The sequence below is a fragment of the Phocoena sinus genome, chromosome 6, assembly GCF_008692025.1.
Source record: "Phocoena sinus isolate mPhoSin1 chromosome 6, mPhoSin1.pri, whole genome shotgun sequence".
Taxonomy (NCBI): Eukaryota; Metazoa; Chordata; class Mammalia; order Artiodactyla; family Phocoenidae; genus Phocoena; species Phocoena sinus.
Genome location: NC_045768.1, coordinates 43,231,991 through 43,251,746, shown reverse-complemented (window position 1 = coordinate 43,251,746; position 19,756 = coordinate 43,231,991). Strand labels below are relative to the sequence as shown.

At 33.6% G+C, this 19,756-nt stretch overlaps 2 protein-coding genes across 7 annotated transcripts in view; one reads left to right on the top strand and one right to left on the bottom strand.

The window, feature by feature from the left end:
• VPS13A (vacuolar protein sorting 13 homolog A) overlaps positions 1 to 19,756 on the top strand; it is a 236,934-nt gene that overhangs the window by 85,266 nt on the left and 131,912 nt on the right. For all 6 annotated transcript variants that reach the window (XR_004350289.1, XR_004350290.1, XM_032634365.1 and 3 more), the window contains exons 23-31: positions 798 to 936; positions 1,529 to 1,610; positions 2,830 to 2,984; positions 3,492 to 3,648; positions 15,706 to 15,785; positions 16,788 to 16,853; positions 17,046 to 17,199; positions 17,889 to 18,005; positions 18,084 to 18,187. Coding sequence is in view for 4 of the 6 variants with exons in the window: in XM_032634365.1 (XP_032490256.1) it covers positions 798 to 936; positions 1,529 to 1,610; positions 2,830 to 2,984; positions 3,492 to 3,648; positions 15,706 to 15,785; positions 16,788 to 16,853; positions 17,046 to 17,199; positions 17,889 to 18,005; positions 18,084 to 18,187 (1,054 nt within the window). In the remaining 2 variants the exon portion in view is untranslated. The remainder of the gene's footprint in view (positions 1 to 797; positions 937 to 1,528; positions 1,611 to 2,829; positions 2,985 to 3,491; positions 3,649 to 15,705; positions 15,786 to 16,787; positions 16,854 to 17,045; positions 17,200 to 17,888; positions 18,006 to 18,083; positions 18,188 to 19,756) is intronic.
• On the bottom strand, positions 10,918 to 11,310 carry LOC116755237 (translation machinery-associated protein 7). Its single transcript, XM_032634370.1, has one exon. It carries the CDS (start codon positions 11,270 to 11,272, stop codon positions 11,096 to 11,098), a length of 177 nt encoding a protein of 58 aa, XP_032490261.1. The 5' UTR covers positions 11,273 to 11,310; the 3' UTR covers positions 10,918 to 11,095.

Sequence of the window (19,756 nt, the reverse complement as noted above, 5' to 3'; positions counted from 1 at the left end):
ATGTCTTCTTTACCAATCTGTATGCTTTTTGTTTTCTTTTCTTGGCTTACTGCATTTAAGGGCTTCCAGTGTGATGTTGAAATGGAGTGGTGAGAGGGATATCTTTGTTTTGCACCTAATCTTAGTGGGAAAACTGAGTTTCTCACTATTAAGTATGATGTTAGTTGTAAGTTTTTCAAAGATATTCGTCATCAAGTTGAGGTAGTTCTTCTTTGTTCTAGTTTACTGTGAGTTCTTACGGTGAATGGGTATTGGATTTTGTTATATGCATCTACTTATATGATTTTGATTTTTCATTCAGATCTGATTTTTAAACCTGGTTTTAAATATATAATCTCTTGGACAAGTTATTTGTACCTGCCAACCTTAGTTTCCTGATAGGAACCATGTACATATGTACACATTTCTTTCTTATAAGAAACAGCGAGCAGAAATAGGTTGTCTCCCTCCTATTAGGTTGTGAGAATTATTTATGATAATGCATATCAAGTGTTTTCCTTAATGCCTGTCTGAAGTAAACACTTCATAAATATTGTCAGTTAGCATTGGCAAAATAGCAGAGAGATAGTAAACATAATAATAATAGAAAATAAGCCTTTGAAAAATAATGACGTTAGTTCAGCTGATGAGATTGATTAATAAGGTAAAATGATGGGAATTTGACTGTAGATTGTGAGATAATTTGTCCCATGGACTGTGTAGATAATATTTAGTACTTAAAATCACATTTTATTATTCTTAGATAATTTAAGATGAACAGTCATCTTTTTATAATGATTTCTGTCTTTTTGATACAGATTCAAGATTTTTGGAAACTTACCACTGGTTTCTTTACGAATCTCAGACAAAAAACTGCAAGGGATATTGGAATTGATTGAAAGCATCCCAAAACCCCCACCTGCAACTGAAGTAAATGTCCCTGTCAAACCACTTCAGGTAATGTATTTTCAAAATTAATGAAAGCACGAGTTAAAAAAGAAAATTCCACAAACAGTATATGTAACAGCCACAGAAATTTTGGGTAAAACAATTCAATTCATTGTGAATAGACTTTTAAAATTACATATTGAAAGACAGAATGATGAAATAGTAAAAGGTGCAAATAGTAAACAAAAGAATGAAATAATAAGTCTACCTTTCTTCTCTTTTCCAGTCCCTCTTCTCAGTGGTTAACTACTGCTTCTCTAGTTTTTTGAAAATGTTTATAGCATGTACTAATACACACACATAGAAACATGCACATCTCTGTGTGTATACGTATGATTATAACAGTCCTGATTAACTGATTATAACAGTTCTGCAATTTATATTTAGCCTTGAAATTGTAAAAGCACTTCTTTAAATCTACATTTTACAAATTGACTTTCTAATTCAGGCTGGATTTTTTTCCAGTTAATTCACATTGAGGGGTGTGTATGTGTGTGTGTGTGTGTGTGTGTGTGTGTGTGTGTGTGTGTTGTCAGAATTGTCTTAGAACGTATAATAAAACTCTGTGTCCTAACTGACAGTGAATTAACTTTTCTTCCAGATTCAAAGATCCACTTCTTTGGGAACATCACAGATTTCACAGAAAAAGTTTTCTCCTTTGGAAATTCCATGTGTTGAAGATGGTAAAATGAAACTACTTTAGGAAATTTTCCTTGTTATAAATATATTATGAAAAAAATTCATTTTGGGACCACATAAAAACTTTCAGGCAATAGCAGATATTTGCATATTATCCACAGAATTTCACTAAAATTCCTTTAAAACAGTGTAATTTGGATGTTCCTTAAAGTTGCTTTTGCAGTGGGATTTTTTTTTGGTATATAAAAGTTGAACCCCATAATCACAGGGACCGCTAGCAAATTAATCGTCTTTATCCTTTGTGATCTAAGAGACCCCATGAAACTTTGTGTCTAATTTATAATGTGTTACTTAGCTTTTGGAGATCTTCATTATAGTAATTTTTTTTTACACTTCCTTTTTTGTTATTAAAGGAAAAAAAAATCAAACCTTAATACCTTCATTAACATATGAAAACTGGTAAATACTTTGTTATGAAATACATGCTTTTTTGACTGCATTAGAAAGAAAAATACATGTATTTTTCTATTTTTAAAACTTTAAAAATTGTAAATGTTAAATAACAGAAATTGCCATGTTGATCCTCAGTTTTCTAGAGAATGTTTTCCTTTCTTTGTAGTGACCAGGGTGGGTGGGGAGGGGGAGGAAATGTTTGTGAGATCATCTACCCTAAAATTCAATTTTATGTTCTTAGGGATATACTTAGATGATTTTAGTTTCCTTTAAACCTTCTTTTAATGGTTTTACTAGATTTTGGGTTCATTTAAATAGCATGTTGTAGAAATTTACTATCATATATATATTCCTATATAGTCATGCATATGTGAAGTAGTGCTTGATCTCAGTTTCTCCATTCAAACTTTAGGGCCTGCCTTCTACTTTTAATATTGCAGTGCTTGTAACTAAGTCCTGTTTACCTGTTTCCAGGTAGAGTGAGCATATTAGTGTGTTCCTTTGAGTATTCATCATGTATGTAATAATTGGCATTGGCATTTACTATGAAATTTTCTTTAGCAGTTTTTAGTATTGTGATTTTAAAGATGATGTTCATTAAGCTAAAGATTGTATTTTCCATACATTTTGTTGTTAAGAATGTTATTTTTTCACATGTAATCTTTATATTCTTTTCTATTTATTTTTGACCTTACATTCAATTTTTTGAAATAGTGTTTTAGTGTTCATATTTATTTCAGAAAAATTATTAGAATGTTATTATTAAATCAGTCATTTTGATTATTGACTTAAATGTTCTATGGTATTTAGATTCAGATGAGGAGTTTTTTGATGCCCCATGTAGTCCCTTGGAAGAGCCTCTTCAACCTCCATCTAGAATTAAAAGTCCTCAACAAGAAAAGCTTCAAAAGCCAGATTGTTCAAAAAATATGACTGAATATAAAATAAGATTTGAAGTGCCAGAGGTATGCATTGTATGTACTATGGTAAAATTAATATGGCTTATTTAAATTGTCAGTCATTTCTACTATTCACAGCTCATTTATATAGTCTCATTACTAATGGACAGTGTTGTTTTCATCCTATTTAAACTCAATCCAGATGTTACTTTGTGGTTCTTCCTCCCCTTTCTTTGAAGATTAATTTCCTTAATAATTAAAGGTTTGGCCACCCTCACCTTTTGAGAGGGACCACATTCTGCCTGTGGAATGTGTATCTCTCTAAATAAATCCGCTTTCACTTAAAAAAAAGATTTAAGAGTTTAGATGTATTATTGTTATTCAGTATATATTTATTGAAAATAATTTGTACAATGTGTGTATTGTATATGTGTGTGTATAAAATCTCTCCTAAATTTAAATATGTGTCATTTATACTACACGTATACCTCACATATCCATATATAGCCACCATCAGTATAAACAATTTTTTTGTTTTAGGTAGTCGTAGTTTCTTTTTTCTTTCTTTTTCAGGTTTTGATTCAATTCTGTCACCTTGTTGGAGATTGTGAACTACCTGTGGTAGAAATTAATGTCTTGGGATTGGGCACAGTCATTGAGCTTAGAACATTTGATTTGAAAGCAAATGCCTTTTTGAAAGAGGTCTGCTTAAAATGCCCAGAATATTTTGGTAAGAATCTCTGTTTTAAAAAACTAAATTAATTAATTTTACTGTTTGATTACCTTCTGGAGATAAATTCTCTAGGTGCTTAGTACATATGATAAAATATTATCAAAGAAATGTGTTAATCTTAAACTTTCATATTATACTTTGGAATCTAAGGTGTAGACTAGAGAGAAAATGAAGACAATTTTTCTCATTAAGGAAAATGGTTTAATTTTAAGTCTACTTAACTGAATACTAAAATACTGAATAAGTTTCCTATTGATACTGTAACAATTTACCACAAATTTATTAAAGTTCTGTATATCAGATGTCTGACACAAGTCTCAATGTGAAAAAAATCAAGCTGTCAATAGGACTTCTTTTTTGGAGGCTGTAGGGGAATATCTATTTTCTTGCTCACTCAGGTGTTGTCAGAATTTAGTTTTATATGGTTTAAGTCTGTTTTCTTGCTGCCTATAAGGTGAGGATTGGCCTTAGCTCCTACAGGCCTCTCTAGGTCCTTGCACTAATTTGTTTTTATATCCCAGAACCATTATGGGGTGTTAGATCCTTCTCATGCTGTAATCTCTCTAGCCTTTTCTTCTACCTTTTTCTTCCACTCTAAAAAACTAAGGTAATTAGATTTGGTGCATCTGGACAATTGAGGATAATTTCCCCTTAATCTTAACCTTAATCATCTCTGTAATGTTACATTTACCATATGAAATAACATATTCTCAGGTTTAGGGGGATTAGAGCATGGACATCCTTGTGGGAGGGGTGTGAAAATATTCTACCTACCACAAACAATTTATATCCCAAATCCTAACATATAAATTATATGATATCTTAGAAAATGTTTCTGTTTGCTTTGGCAGGCTGTTAGAAGAGTTTTATGTTTTTTTTTTCCTCCTTTACATTTTGAGGTTTTTCCTTGAAACATAATTCTGAATGGTTCATGAATTCCATCAGAATATTAAGAAAAACTACTCACTTCCAATTGGGATGCTTTTTATTTCTTTTTCTTGCCTAATTGCATTGGCTAGGACTTCCAATACTATGTTGAACAAAAATGGCAAAGTCAGCATCCTTCTCTTCTTCTTGATCTTAGAGGAAAAGCTTTCAGCTTTTCACTGTTTGAGTAGTATATTAACTGTGGGCTTGTCATAGATGGCCTTTATTATGTTGAGATACATTTCCTCTATTCCCACTTTGTAGAAAGCTTTTATATTAAATGGATGTTGAATTTTGTCAAATGCTTTTTCTGCATCTATTGAGATGATCATATGATTTTTATCCTTCATTTTGTTAACATGGTGTATCATGTTGATTGATTTGTGGATGTTGAACTGCAATATCCTTGGAACAAATTCCACTAGATCTTGGTGTTTGAGCCTTTTAGTATAGTATTGAATTTGGTTTGGTAATATTTTGTTGAGGATTTTTGCATCTATATTCATCAGGAATATTGGCCCGATGAATATTCTTTTCTTGTGGCGTCCTTGTCTGGTTTTGGTATCAGGGTAATGCTGGCCTCGTAAAATAAGTTTGCAAATGTTTACTGGTCTTCTATTTTTTTGGGAAGAGTTTCAGAAGGATTGGTATTAATTCTTTTTAAATATTTGATAGAATTCACCAGTGAAGTCATCTATTCTTGGATTTTTTTTTTGTTGGGAGGTTTTGATTTGATCTCCTTAGGACTTATTGCTCTATTCAGACTTCTTATGTGTTCATGATTCTGTCTTGGAAGGTTGTATGTTTCTAGAAATGTATCCATTTCTTCTAGGTTGTCCAATTTGTTAACATATAAAAATATCCATGCTAGTCTCTTATGATCCTTTAAATTTCTGTGGTATCATGTGTCACATCTCCTTTTTCATAACTGATAATATTTATTTGAGCCCTCTCTCTTTTTCATGGTGAATCTAGCTAAAGGTTTGTCAATTTTGTCTTTTCAAAGAATGAGCTCTTCAGGGTTTTTTTGTTTTTTTTTTTAATTTATTTTTGACTGTGTAGGGTCTTCGTTTCTGTGTGAGGGCTTTCTCTAGTTGTGGCAAGTGGGGGCCACTCCTCATCGTGGTGCGTGGGCCTCTCACTATCGCGGCCTCTCTTGTTGCGGAGCACAGGCTCCAGACGCGCAGGCTCAGTAATTGTGGCTCATGGGGCCAGCTGCTCCGCGGCATGTGGGATCTTCCCAGACCAGGGCTTGAACCCATGTCCCCTGCATTGGCAGGCAGATTCTCAACCACTGCGCCACCAGGGAAGCCCCAGCTCTTTAGTTTAATTGATATTTTCTGCTGTCTTTTGGTTTCTATTTCATTTATTTCTCCTCTCTTCTTTGTTATTTTTTACTTCTACTAACTTTGGGTTTTGTTCTTTTTTTTGCCTAATTTCTTGATGTGTAAACAGTAAGGTTGTTTATTTGAGGTTTTTCTTAAAGTAGGCATCCATGCTTTTCTCTTTTAGAACTGCTTTTGCTGCATCCCATAAATTTTGGTATGTTGTATTTCTTTTTTTTTTTTGGCTGCGTTGGGTGTTCATTGCTGTGTGCGGGCTTTGTCCAGCTGTGGTGAGTGGGGGCTACCCTTCCTTGTGTTGTGCAGGCTTCTCACTGCGGTGGCCTCTCCCACCACGGGGCATGGGCTCTAGGCATGTGGGCTTCAGCAGTTGTGGCTCGTGGACCCAGTAGTCGTGGCTCACGGGCTCTAGAGCACAGGCTCAGTAGCTGTGGCACACGGGCCTAGCTGCTCTGCGGCATGTGGGATCCCCCCGGACCAGGGCACAAACCCACGTCCCCTGCATTGGCAGATGAATTCCCAACCACTGAGCCACCAGGGAAGCCCCCTGGTATGTTGTATTTCTATTTCCATTTGTCTCAAGGTAGTTTTTAATTTCTCTTTTGATTTATTAATTGACCCAATAGTAAAACTGTCACTATTGCAGAAGACACGATATTATATGTACAAAAACTCCAAAGACTCCACCAAAAAAACTGTTGGAACTAATCAACAAATTCATTAAAGTTGCAGGATACAAAGTCAACATACTTTTTTATACACTAATAACAAACTATCAGGAAAGAGAAATTAAGAAGACAACACCATTTACAATTGACTCAAAAAGGACAAAGTACCTAGGAATAAATTTAACTGAGGAGGTAAAGGACCTATCCACTGAAAGCTATAAGACATTGATGAAAGAAATTGAAAAAAACACAAATAAACAGAAAGGTATTCTGTGCCTCATGGGTTGGAATAATTAATGCTGTTAAAATGTATATCCTACCTAAGGCAGTCTACAGATTCCATGCAGTCTCTATGAAAATACCAATGACATTTTTCACAGAACTGGAACAAGAAACTCTGACATTTGTGTGGAACCATGGGAGACCCAAATAGCCAAAACAATCTTGAGAAAGAAGAACAAAGCTGGAGACATCATGAGCCCTGATTTCTAACTATATTACAAAGCAATAGTAATCAAAACAGTATGGTACTGGCATAAAAACAGACACATCAATTAGTGGAACATGATAGAGAGCCCAGAAATAAGCCCACATATCTGTGATCAATTAATTTATGACAAAGGGGCCAAGAATATACGTTGAGGAAAGGGTAACTTTTCTATAAATGATGCTGGTAAAACTGGACAGCCACATGCAAAAGAATGAAAATGGACTACTATCTTACACCATAAATAAAAATTAACCCATAATGGATTAAAGATGTGAATGTAAGACCTAAAACCATAAAACTCCTAGAAGAATACATAAGCAGTAAGCTTCTTGACATTGGTCTTGGTGATGATTTTTTTGGTTCTGATTCCCAAAAGGGAACAAAAGCAAAAATAAACAAATGCAACTACACCAAACTAAAAAGCTTCTGTGCAGCACAGGAAACCATCAACTAAATGAAAAGCCAGTCTATGAAATAGTGTTATGTAATTGCAATTCGTATATCTGATATAAGGTGTTAATATCTAAAATAATACAAAAAACTCATACAACTCAATAGGGAAAAAAACAAACAAACAAAAATGGACAGAGGATCTGAATAGGCATTTTTTCCAAACAAGGCATACAAGTAGCCAACAGGTTCACGAAAAGATGCTCAACTCACTAATCATCAGGGTAATGCAAATCAAAACCATGAGATATAACCTCATACCTGTTAGAATGACTATTATCAAAAAAACAAGCAATAAAAAGTGTTGGTGAGGATGTGGGAAAAGGGAACCCTTGTGCTTTGTTGATGAGAATGTAAATTGGTGCAGACACTATGGAAAATAGTATTAAAGTTCCTCAAAAAGTTAAAAATAGAATTACCATCTGATCTGGCAATTCCACTTCTGAGTATTTATTTGAAGGAAGCAAAAACACTCACTTGATAAGATATGTGCACCCTCATGTTCATTGCAGCATTACTGACAATAGCCAAGGTATGGAAGCAACCTAAGAGTCCATTAATGGGTGAATGGATAAAGATGTGCTGTCTGTTGGGTTGGCCAAAAAAATTCATTCGGGTTTTTCCGTAAGAGCTTATGGAAAAACCCAAACGAAGTTTTTGGCCAGCCCAATAGATACCATCGAATGCTGCTCAGCCATTAAAAGGAATGAAATCTTGCCATTTGTGACAACATGAATGGACCTTGAAGGCATTATGCTAAGTGAAATAAGTCAGAGAAAGATAAATATGGTATGATCTTGCTTATATGTGGAATCTAAAAAAAAAACAACCAAGGTAGTACAGAGAACAGATTGGTCGTTGCCATAGGTGGGGGGGTGGGGCTGCAGAAAATGGGTGAAGGGGGTCGAGAGGCACAAACTTCCAGTTATAAAGTAAGTCATAGAGATGGAAAGTACAGCATGGTGACTGTAGTTAATAATACTGTTTTGCATATTTGAAAGTTGCTGAAAGAGCAAATCTTAAAAGTACTCATCACAAGAAGAAGAATTTCTAAGTAAGTGTGAGGACAGATGTTAACTAAACTTATTGTGGTGATCATTTCACAATGTGTATTAATATGGAGTCATGTTGTACACCCGGAACTAATAAAATGTTTTATGTCATTTATACCTCAATTAAAGGAAAAGACAAACTATTCATTAGTTTAATTTCATTATATTCCTTTTTAGCATAAGAACATTATTATGTGTAGAGATGACACTAAAACTATTTTAATAGACTTTATTTTTAGAGCAGTTTTTCGTTCACTGCACAGTTGAGCAGATGATAGAGATTTAACATATATCCCCTGCACCTACACAGGCATAGCCTCTCACATTATAAATATTCTCCACCAGAGTGATACATTTGTTGCAGCTGATGAACCTACATTGACACACTACACCCAAATTCTATAGTTTACTTGGTTCAGCTTGGTGTTGTGCATTCTAAGGGATTTGAACAAATGTATAATGACATGTATCCAATATTACAGTATCGTACGCAGTAGTTTCACTGCCCTAAAAGCCCTCTGTGATCCATCTATTCATCCTTTCCTGTCATCCCTCAATCCCTGGCAACCACTCATCTTTTTACTTTGTCCATAGTTTTGCCTTCTCCAGAATGTCATATAGTTGGAATTATATAGTATCTAGCTTTTCCAGACTGGCTTCTTTCAGTTACTAATATGTATTTAAGTTATCTCTATGTCTTTTCATGACTTGATAATTCATTTCTTCTTAGCACTTAATACACTGTGTGATGTACCACAGTTTATCCATTCAAGTACCAGAGGATGTGTTGGTTGCTTCCAAGTTTTGCCAGTTCTGAGTAAAGGTGCAGTAAACATCCATATGCTGGTTTTTGTGTGGACATAAGTTTTCAGTTTCTTTGGATAAATACCAAGGAGCACAACTGTTGAGTCTAATATAAGTGTATGTTTAGTTTTATAAGAAGCTCTCGAACATTCTCCAAAGTGGCTATACCTTTTAGCATCCTCATCAGTAATGAAGAGAGTTCCTGTTGCTCCACATCCTCACTAGTGTTTGGTGTCAATGGCCTGGATTTTGAGCATCCTAATAAGGTGTGTAGTGTATCTTACTGTTGTTTTAATTTCATTTCCTTGATAACGTAGAACATCTTTTCATATGTTTATTTGCCATCTGTATATCTTCTCTGGTGAGGTCTCTGTTAAATTCTTTGGCCTATTTTTTAAATTGTATTGTTTGTTTCCTTGTTGAATTTAAAGAATTCTTTGTATATTTTGGATAACAGTCCTTTATCATATGTGTCTTTTGCAAATATTTTCTTCTAGTCTGTGGCTTGTCTTTTCATTCTCTTATAGTCTTTTGCAGAGAAGAATTTTTATTTCTAATGAAGTCCAGTTTATTGATTCTTCCTTTTCTTGATCATGCCTTTGGTGTTGGATCCTAAAAAGTCATTGCTGGGCTTCTCTGGTGGTGCAGTGGTTGAGAGTCTGCCTGCTGATGCAGGGGACACGGGTTTGTGCCCCGGTCCGGGAAGATCCCACATGCCGCGGAGCAGCTGGGCCCATGAGCCATGGCTGCTGAGCCTGCGCGTCCGGAGCCTGTGCTCCGCAATGGGAGAGGCCACAACAGTGGGAGGCCCGTGTACCGCAAAAAAAAAAAAAAAGAAGTCATTGCCAATCCAAGAATGTCTAGATATTCTCCCATATTCTTGAAATTTTATAGTTTTGTATTATATATGGAGATGCATCATCCATTTTGAGTTGATTTTTGTGAAGGGTGGTTTTTTGTGTGTGGATATCCATTTAGTCCATCAACATTTGTCAAAAAGACTGTCTTTCTCCATTGTGTTGCTTTGCTGTTTAGTCCAAGATCAATTGAGTATATTTAAGGAAGTGTATTTCTGGACTCTCAGTTGTGTTCTATTGATCTGTTTTGTCTGTTCTTTTGCCAGTACCACAGTGCCTTGATTACTGTAACTTTATAGCAAGTTCTAAAATCAGGTAGTGTCAGTCCTTCAACTTCGTTCTTCTTTAATATAGATCTTCCTCAACTTTCGATGGTATTATGTCACAACAAACCATTGTAAGTTGAAAATATTCTAAGCTGAAATGCATTTAATTCCCCTGATTTACTGAACATCATAGCTTAGCCCAGCATACTTTAAACATCCTCAGAACACTTATTTAGCCTACAGTTGAGCAATGTCATCTAACACAAAGCCTGTTTTATCATGAAGTGATGAATATCTCATATAATTTATTGAATACTGTACTGAAAGTGAAAATCAGTATGGTTGTAAGGGTACAGTAGTTGTAAGTTTATCAGTTTTTTTTTCTTTGTTTTGTTTTTTGGTTTTTTTCACAAAAGTTTATTCTTAAATGTACAATAGGTTCCAAGACAACACTTCATTCTAGCTATAGGTGGCAACAGATGTTATGGCAGGGAATCCAGATGTTTAATCCAGATGTTTAAACAGGAATGGAACTAAGGATCATCATTGCCTCAGGCACAAGGAACAGCTTACTTTTTGCCAGATTTCTAAATTCCACCTGTGGCCAGGGGGCTTTTCCCCGTGGCCTTCGCTTTTAGCTCCTCGAGTTTCTTTTGCTCCTCCTTCTGTTTCTGCTTGAATGCCATATCTTCCTTGTCCATCTCCTTGGCCTGCTTCTTGGGCTGCTTCAGGGGCTTCTTCTCGCCACCTTCACGGCCTGACATGGCGCCTGCCGCCCCTTCCCCAGACCCTGCCACCAGATGTGGATATAAGTTTTTTTACCATCATGATACAAACCATCGTAAGTTGGGGACCGTCTGTATTGTCTTAGGTATTCTGGGTCTTTTGCCTCTCCTTATGAAATTTAGAATCAATTTGTCAGTATACATGAATTGGTTCCTGGAATTTTGATTGGTATTGCATTGAATCTATAGATCGGGTTGGGTATAACTGACATCTTGGAACTGTTGAGTCTCCCTATCCTTGAACATGGATCATTTCTCCATATATTTGGATTCTTGAACTCTAAACACTAATTAGAGTTTTGTAGTTTTCCTCATAGAGGTCTTGTGCATATTTTATTAGATTTTTTTCCCTAAGAATTACATTATCGGGGTGCTAATGTAAATGAAAATTGTGTTTTTAATTTCAAATTCCACTTTGTCCTTTTTTGGTATATAGGAAAGCCGTTGACTTGTATCCTGCAACCTTACTATAATGACATACTAGTTTGAGTTTTTTTATTGTTGATTCTTTTAGATTTTGTGCATATATGATCATGTAATCTGTGAACAGTTTTATGTCTTCCATCCCAGTCTGCATCCTAGTCTGTATACCTTTTATTTCTTTTCTTCTCTTATTGTATTTGGTAAGACCTACATTACAATGTGAAAATGGGTGGTAAGAGGGGAAGGACATCCTTACCGTGTTCCTTAGTGTGAAAGCTTTGAGTTTCTCACCATTATGATGTTAGCTGTAGGTTGTTTGAAGATACTCTTTATCAAGTTGAGGAAGTTCTCTTTTATTCCTAGTTCACTGGGAGCTTTTATCATGAGTGGTTGTTGGATATTGTCAGATGCCTTTTCTGCATCAATTTATATGATCATATGGTTTTTCTTCTTTAGCCTATGGATGTGATGGATTATGTCAGTTGATTTTTGAATGTTGAACCAGCCTGTTATCTTGGGATAAATCCTACTTGGTCATGGTGCATAATATTTTCCACTGTTGGATTTAATTTGCTATTATTTTGTTGAAGATTTTTGCATCTGTGTTAATGAAAATTCCTGTCCTGTAGTTCTCTTCTTCCCTTCTTCCTCCTTTCCCCCGTTTTTTTTTTTTTTTTTTTGGTCTGTGCGTTTGTAGTTTTGGTATTAGGGTAATTCAGGCGTCATAGAATGAGTTAGGAAGTATTTTCTGTTTCTATAGTCTGAAAGAGATTGTACAGAATTGGTATAGTATCTTCCTTAAATGTTTGTTAACATTCATTAGTGAACCCATCTGGGCCTGGTGCTTTCTGTTTTGGAAGGGTATTAATTATTGGCTTAATTTCTTTAATAAATATTCAGTTTGTTTATTCCTGTGTGAGTTTGACAGGGTATGTCTTTCAAGGAATTGTTCCATTTTATTAGGTTATCTAATTGGTGGGCAGAGTTGTTCATAGTATTTCTTTATTCTTTTAATGTGCATGATACCTATAGTGATGTCCTCTGTTCATTTCTGATACTAGTAATTTGTGTTCTCTTTGTTTTTCCTAAGTTAGCCTGGTGAGATGTATAACTTTGTTGATTTTTTTCAGAGAACCACTTTTGGTTTCTTTGATTTTCTCTAATGATTTCTTGCTTTTGGTTTCATTGATTTCTGATCTAATTTTTATTATTTCTTTACTTTTGCTTACTTTGGATTTGTTCTCTTCTTCTTTTTCTAGTTTCCTAAGATGTGGAAGCATAGATTATTGATTTTAAATCTTCTTTTCTAATATATGCATTCAGTGCTATGTTTCCCTCTAAGTGCAGCTTTCACTATAGCCCACAGATTTTGATTAGGTGTGTTGTCATTTTTATTCAGTTCCAAGTGTTTTTTAATTCTTTCTTTAAGATTTCTTTTTTGACTTACGTGTTACTTAGAAGTGTGTTGTTTATTCTCCAAATATTTTGGAATTTTCCAACTATTCTGTTACTGATTTCTATTTTAATTCTGTTGTGGTCTGAAGGCAGACGTTGTATGATTTCTTTTTTTAAAATTTGCTAAGGTGTGTTCTGTGGCTGAGAATGTGGTTGATCTTGGTGAATATTCCATGTGAGCTTAAGAAGAATGAATATTCTGCTCTTGCTGGATAAAGTAGTCTGTAGATATCCATTACATCCAGTTATTTGATGGTATTACTGAGTTCAACTATGTCCTTACTGATTTTTCGTCTGCTAGATCTGTCCATTTTTGATAGAGGGGTGTGAAGTGTAGTGGGTTCATTTATTTCCCTTTGCAGTATTATCACTTTTGCTTTCTATTGTTAGATAAGTACACCTTAAGGATTGTTGTGTTCTAATGGAGAATTGACCCCTTTATCATTATGTAATGCCTTTCTTTATCCCTGATAACTTTTGCATGCTTTGAAGTCTGCTCTGTCTGAAAATTTATATAGCTATCTCTGCTTTCTCCTTATTAGTGTTAACATAATATATTTTTAAACATCTGTTTACTTTCAATCTATACATACTTTTGTATTTAAAGTGGGTTTCTTGTAGACAGTGTATACTTGGGTCTTGTTTTTTGATCCATTTTGGCAATTGTTGTCTTTTATTTGGTACATTTAGATCATTGATGTTCAAAGTGATCATTGATACAGTTGGCTAAAATAATTTTTTTCTAACTAAAAGTTAGTAGGGCTTTACTTTTGTTTTTGAGACCACATGAATGTGTTCTATTTGCATGTGTATAAAAGTACCTTACTCTTAGCTGTCCTGGAATCAATGTTCTTTTTTTTTTTAATTTAAAAAAACTTATTTTTTGACTGCATTGCACAGCTCACAGGATCTTAGTTCCCTGACCAGGGATAGAACCTGGACCCTGGCAGTGAAGTGCCGAATCCTAACTACTGGGCCACCAGGAAATTCTTCCATGTTCTTTTGATGGTTGACTTTTTATTTTTTTAATGTTTATAAGTTATTTAAGTTTTTAATGGAAGCTATCTTGTGAAATCTTTTGAGCTCATTTAGGAATTTTTTTCCCCAGTGAATTGAGATACAGAAAATAAGGGAGTTAGAGAACTAAAGTAAAAATGAACTATCTGTGGGAATAAGAAAGGTAAGGAATATGCTTATGTACATCTCAAGGATTTGAGAAGGCCATCTTCTCTGGGAACTCATTCCCAGACAAAAGATGTCAGTTAACTGGTATAATGAAAACTTCCCCTTTTTTGTGAGCCCTGAATTAAATGTGATCTTTGTATTTTGGGAAGCAGATTAAGTATTGTGACCTGAAAACTTAATCATTGGATATGATTTATACATTTTAGTTCCATACTCTACACTTGTTCTGTAGCCTCTGAGAACTTGCATGTGGTGAATTGTGTTATGATTATCTCTTCCTGAAAAAATTATCATACATGGAAGATACAGAGTTCTGCTTTATTATGCTTTTTACATCAAGTTTGCTCTGGCAGTTGGAAAGAAAAGTAAACCAACTTGATAGTGTTCACCAGTAATCCAGAAGTATCATAGCAGTTGTTAATATTTATGTTTTTTATAATTTTTTGTTTTCCCAAAAACAAATGATAAGAAAACCCTTACACACATAATACAAGATATATAATTATTAGTGCACCTATTTTGTAATATATTTGCTTCTGTTTTCTTAGAAAGAGTAGGAAGAAGTGAATAGCACAATTTCTTACACAAAGTAAATGATCAGTAAATAGTTATTCAATGAATGAATAAATGTGTGAAAAAAGTGGAGACCTTCTTAAGGATTGAAATGTGATTAGCATCTACAGTAGAAGACTAGCTTAATTGCTAATAAGCTTTTAAATCTGGAGGATTCTGTGGAAATATGTTGCATTTTTTTCCTGAAGAGTAGTATGATTGGTTTGTAGTCCTTTCTTCCAGTATCTAGTTATTGATTTTGAACAGTCGTAAGTAATTTGCTGATGATAGTTATAAAGACTTTACACAAAATACTATTCTACAGCAGTTTCCTCACTTATCTTCGTAGATTTTGAGCAGCAGCAACAATACAACTAGTAAAGACTGATAATATGGTAATAGTTTATTTTAATCTAAACTAATACAGCCAACAATTTAGTTTCTCATCAGATACCTGATGCTTTTTCTCTACAATTAGGATTTTAGAGATACTGACAGTTTTCTTTCTAGCTATTTCTATGACTCAGGACTAGAATCTCTTCATCTTCCTATCTAGGTTTAGAAGGGTAAGAATCTTCAGCATTGTGGCATAAGAGAAGGGAATTGTGAGATGAAATTACATTTTTAGAGTTTAAAATAAAGGATGAAGGACCTGAGTTGAGTAATACAGAAATCAAGGCCCAGAATTGATATGATACAGGAAATCCTTCTTTTCCAATTCTATAATTATTAATATTGCCTGCATTTATTTTCCATTAGTTTTTCTATGAAAGAATAATTTTAGAAATTATTTTTAGATGAAAACAAGAAACCAGTTTATTTGATTACAACACTGGATAACACAATGGAAGATCTGTTAACCCTGGAATATGTGAAGGTAAGTAGTTTGATTTATGTTCTTGTTATGGTAAGCATGCTGCTGAAATATTAAAATCAAGTTTTATAAGTTTAGCAATATTCAGTTTAATCTTCATTCTGATGTGATCGCTATAACTCCTAAAAGTTAAAGATTTTTTTGTTTTGTCATCCTCTGTTAGATACTTGTGATTTATAAACACTTCACATAGCAAGATAATAAGCAGCCCACATTCTAAGTAGAAATGACCTGCAGTTTGGCTATTTCCCCCCCCCATCAGGATGTCAACAAACTTTTCAGTCTTGATGGAATTTATTGTGGTATAGGATATAAGATGAGGCTTTCACTTGATTTCCCACCATTGTTTGAAGTTACCTAATTTTCCTGCTGTCAGTGACTCTATTCCTTTCCTATGGATTTATGATAACCATTTCGTCATTTATTAAGTTTTTATGTGTACTGTGGTCTACATGTGATTTAGCCCTTGTTTTCATTGATCTGTTTTTATGTAAGTGCCATGTTATTTTAATAATTACAGTACTTAATGGTAAATGAGAATTATATCACTTTTAAGACCATTTTTTACTATTATTGATATAGCTATTTTAGTGTTTTGTTGTTTATGAATTAACAGCTTTTATATTGTAGAAATGTTCCAAATCTAAAGATACCACAGAGTATTTGATACCTGGCAGACTGTTGCGTCAAAATTTTGTTTTAACATATAGGAAGATTTGGGAAGTATCTTACAGAGTTGTCGCTGACTAAATGATTGTCCTCTACATGTGATAATACCTAGATATCCACTCTTGATAATAAGCAAGATAGTATGTAACATTTATTGAATACTTAGCAAATTTGTTCTGGTGAAGCAGTCATTTGTTTAAGTAATTACATATATATATATATAAATAAATAGCTGGCAAAATTATATAAATGTGTGTTAGGACCATTATGTAATTATATATATACGTATGTCTTCCTATGATAATCTAACAGATTTGTTTTTTTCACTTTGTATAGGCTGAAAAGAATTTACCCATAACAACGTTGAAGGACACCTATAACAATGTTGTGCAACTGATTAAGGTATAGGTGAATAGTAATTTATTTTTTAATTAGATACTGTATTTCTAAGCAAATATATTATGAAAATTATTTTATAACTAGAACTGTAAGATCATTGAGGATAAAAATTGAATATTATAAATTGTATCCTTTATACCACAAAGAATACAGACAAATATTTGTTGTGTTACTAAAATCAGCTTTGTTCTTTAGGTGAATTTTTCCTCTTTGGATATTCATTTACATACTGAAGCACTTCTGAATACAATAAATTATTTTAATAATATCCTTCCATATTCGGAGGAAAAACCAGCCCCAGTGCATATTGCAGAGACTGAAGACAAAGGAGAGTTTATTAAAAAAATACGTATGTTTCTTTAAAATTCAACATCAAATTTTTACTAAGTAGATCAATAAATTTTGGCTCTTGTGTTATTATTATAATATTGGCTTTAGAATTCTATTGCTAGATTAATATTTAGAAAGATTCATTATATACCAGGTTAATTTTAGAAAATAATAGTAAAGTGATTATTGCTGAAGAAAAGTGGCTTTTATTTATCTTATCATTCATTTTCGTTGAAGATTATACAGTAGAAGTATTTAATGTAATCAAATTTCATGCATTTAATATTATTTAAATTAGAAAAATAGAACTAACAAAATTTGAATAATATGAGAGTATATTTTTTAATCGGAGTGCTTTTTTAAGCAGTCAAAAGTTGCAAGTTTGATAATAATATGTATCACCCTGTAATCATTAAATCGCAAAAGATTTATGATTTTAGAACTACAACTTCTTAGTTTCAAATGTTATTCTCATCTAGGAACTATTTTTGTTTTGTCTCTTTGCATTTGTTTGGCTTTGTTTTCATTGGATTTGATTTTCTTTAGCATTCCTAATTTAGTAGGTAATATATTGCTTGCTTTCAATTTGCAAATCACATTTTCCTCTAGCATTATCATTGTTGTGATATTTCAGTTACTTTATAAGTGTAGTGAGGTAACTACTAAAAGTTTTGTCTTGTGTTTTACAATATGACTTTCTTTTTGCAGCTTTAAAACTATCCAAGAGTGAAGATATTATTACCTTACAGATTTTAGCAGAATTATCATGTTTACAGATCTTTATTCAAGATCAGAAACACAACATTTCAGAAATTAAGATTGAAGGTAATAAGATTTGAGGAAAAGTAAATTCAGAACTTTTAAATGAAGGAAAAAGAATTTAATAATTTTTTTTTCCCTTAGGGCTTGATTCTGAGATGATTATGAGGCCATCAGTGACTGAAGTAAATGCAAAGCTAAGGAATATAATTGTTCTGGATTCTGATGTAGCAGCTGTATACAAAAAGGTATGAATTTGTTTCTGTTCTTTAACATTATTAAATATAATTGTCCTTTAAGATTGTTCATAGGTATAAATTAAACAGTCATCGGATTTTAACAGTGTGTCTTAGTAGGTCCATGGGCTTTGAAGTTAGGCATAATTAGGTTCTTATTTTAGCCCTGCTCTTCAGTAGTTGGGTGGCCTAATCTCAGAATCTGTTTATTTGTAAAATGACGATTAAGTATCTCATAAATGAAATTAGTACAAGTGATACTGCTGGAACTTAGTTGTGGAGTGCTTTTGTGGGGAGGGGGGGAGGGGAGTAGCAAATGCATTATTTACTTTTTATCTTTTTGCTATTTTGAAGTATTATGAACCTTGTAATGCATTTCAGATTTCAGAGCAGAGGATATGAAGTCAGATTGAATAAACGAGCTTTTTTTTTTTAAGTTTATTTTCATGGATACTTATTAATGTAGCATTATAATGTTAAGAGAGTCCTTGGAACTAGGTGGCTAGTGGTTGAAGTATAGGTCCTTTTGTTGTTACTGGGTGCAAGAGAGTAAGGTTCTTGGACTAGATACTGTTGTGGAGTTGGACAGGTAATTTTTAAACAGTGGAGCATCTGGGTAAGGTGGTATATTTAAAGGAGTGAAGAGACTATCAAATAGTAGGATTAGAAAAGGCTGAGGTACTTGTTGAGTCAGGGAGTCAAAGTTCGGAATGTGACAGGAAGAAAGGAAATAGATGTATAGGCTTATTAGCAAATAATACTGATGAGATACAGTGATGACCTGATTTTTATGTTAAATAAAAATTCTTATGCCTTATATTTTCTTATTGTGGTTTGTTAGCATGAGATAACAAGAGTCCCCAAAACATCAAAGGTACATGGCTCATAGGAATAAAGAACAAGAAATTTTTCAGAAGCCATGGTTTGATTTGCTTCCATTGCTTTTATTTGAAAAATTATAGTATTAGAGCGTTCAGGAAGTAGATTGTCCATTTTATTTGTCCTATTTAGAAAGTAAAGCTAATATAAATAAATGAATCTACTACAAGTCATACAAGTAGTTAGTAATGGAACTGATATTATAACCTAAGACATTTACTTTTTTTCTCTGTAATTTTATTTTTAATGCATCTTTAAGGTTAAAAATCCAACTTAAGAAAAGCTACGAAATGAAGTTTCTCACTTGTGTCTTCTTGTCCCACCCCATTTTCCTTTCCATATTTTTTGACTTTGATTCCAATATATATGATTTTTAAACAAACTACCTTCATTAACTCTCCACATGTCAATGAACCAAAGAGACATAATCTTTTTGCCCTGGATCAGAGCTTTGTAATTAACTGTTCCATGACACACTATTGTGCCCTGAGTGGGTTTAAGTATAATATATTGAGCCCTTCAGCTTTCTGGGCAGCTGGAGAAGGGACTAGAGTTCTCAGATTATTTTGCTCTGTCCTGGAGCAGCATTCATTTATACTAGTATCATTGTACAGATACTGTTATTTATGTGTGCCATAACCTGAAAAAGATTCTAGCTGACCTGACATTCTCATGAAATAAAATATCACTGTAAATTATGAG

Bases quoted from the DNA above. Each gene is read 5' to 3' on its own strand.
- LOC116755237 (XM_032634370.1), bottom strand. From the start codon at position 11,272: ATGTCAGGCCGTGAAGGTGGCGAGAAGAAGCCCCTGAAGCAGCCCAAG.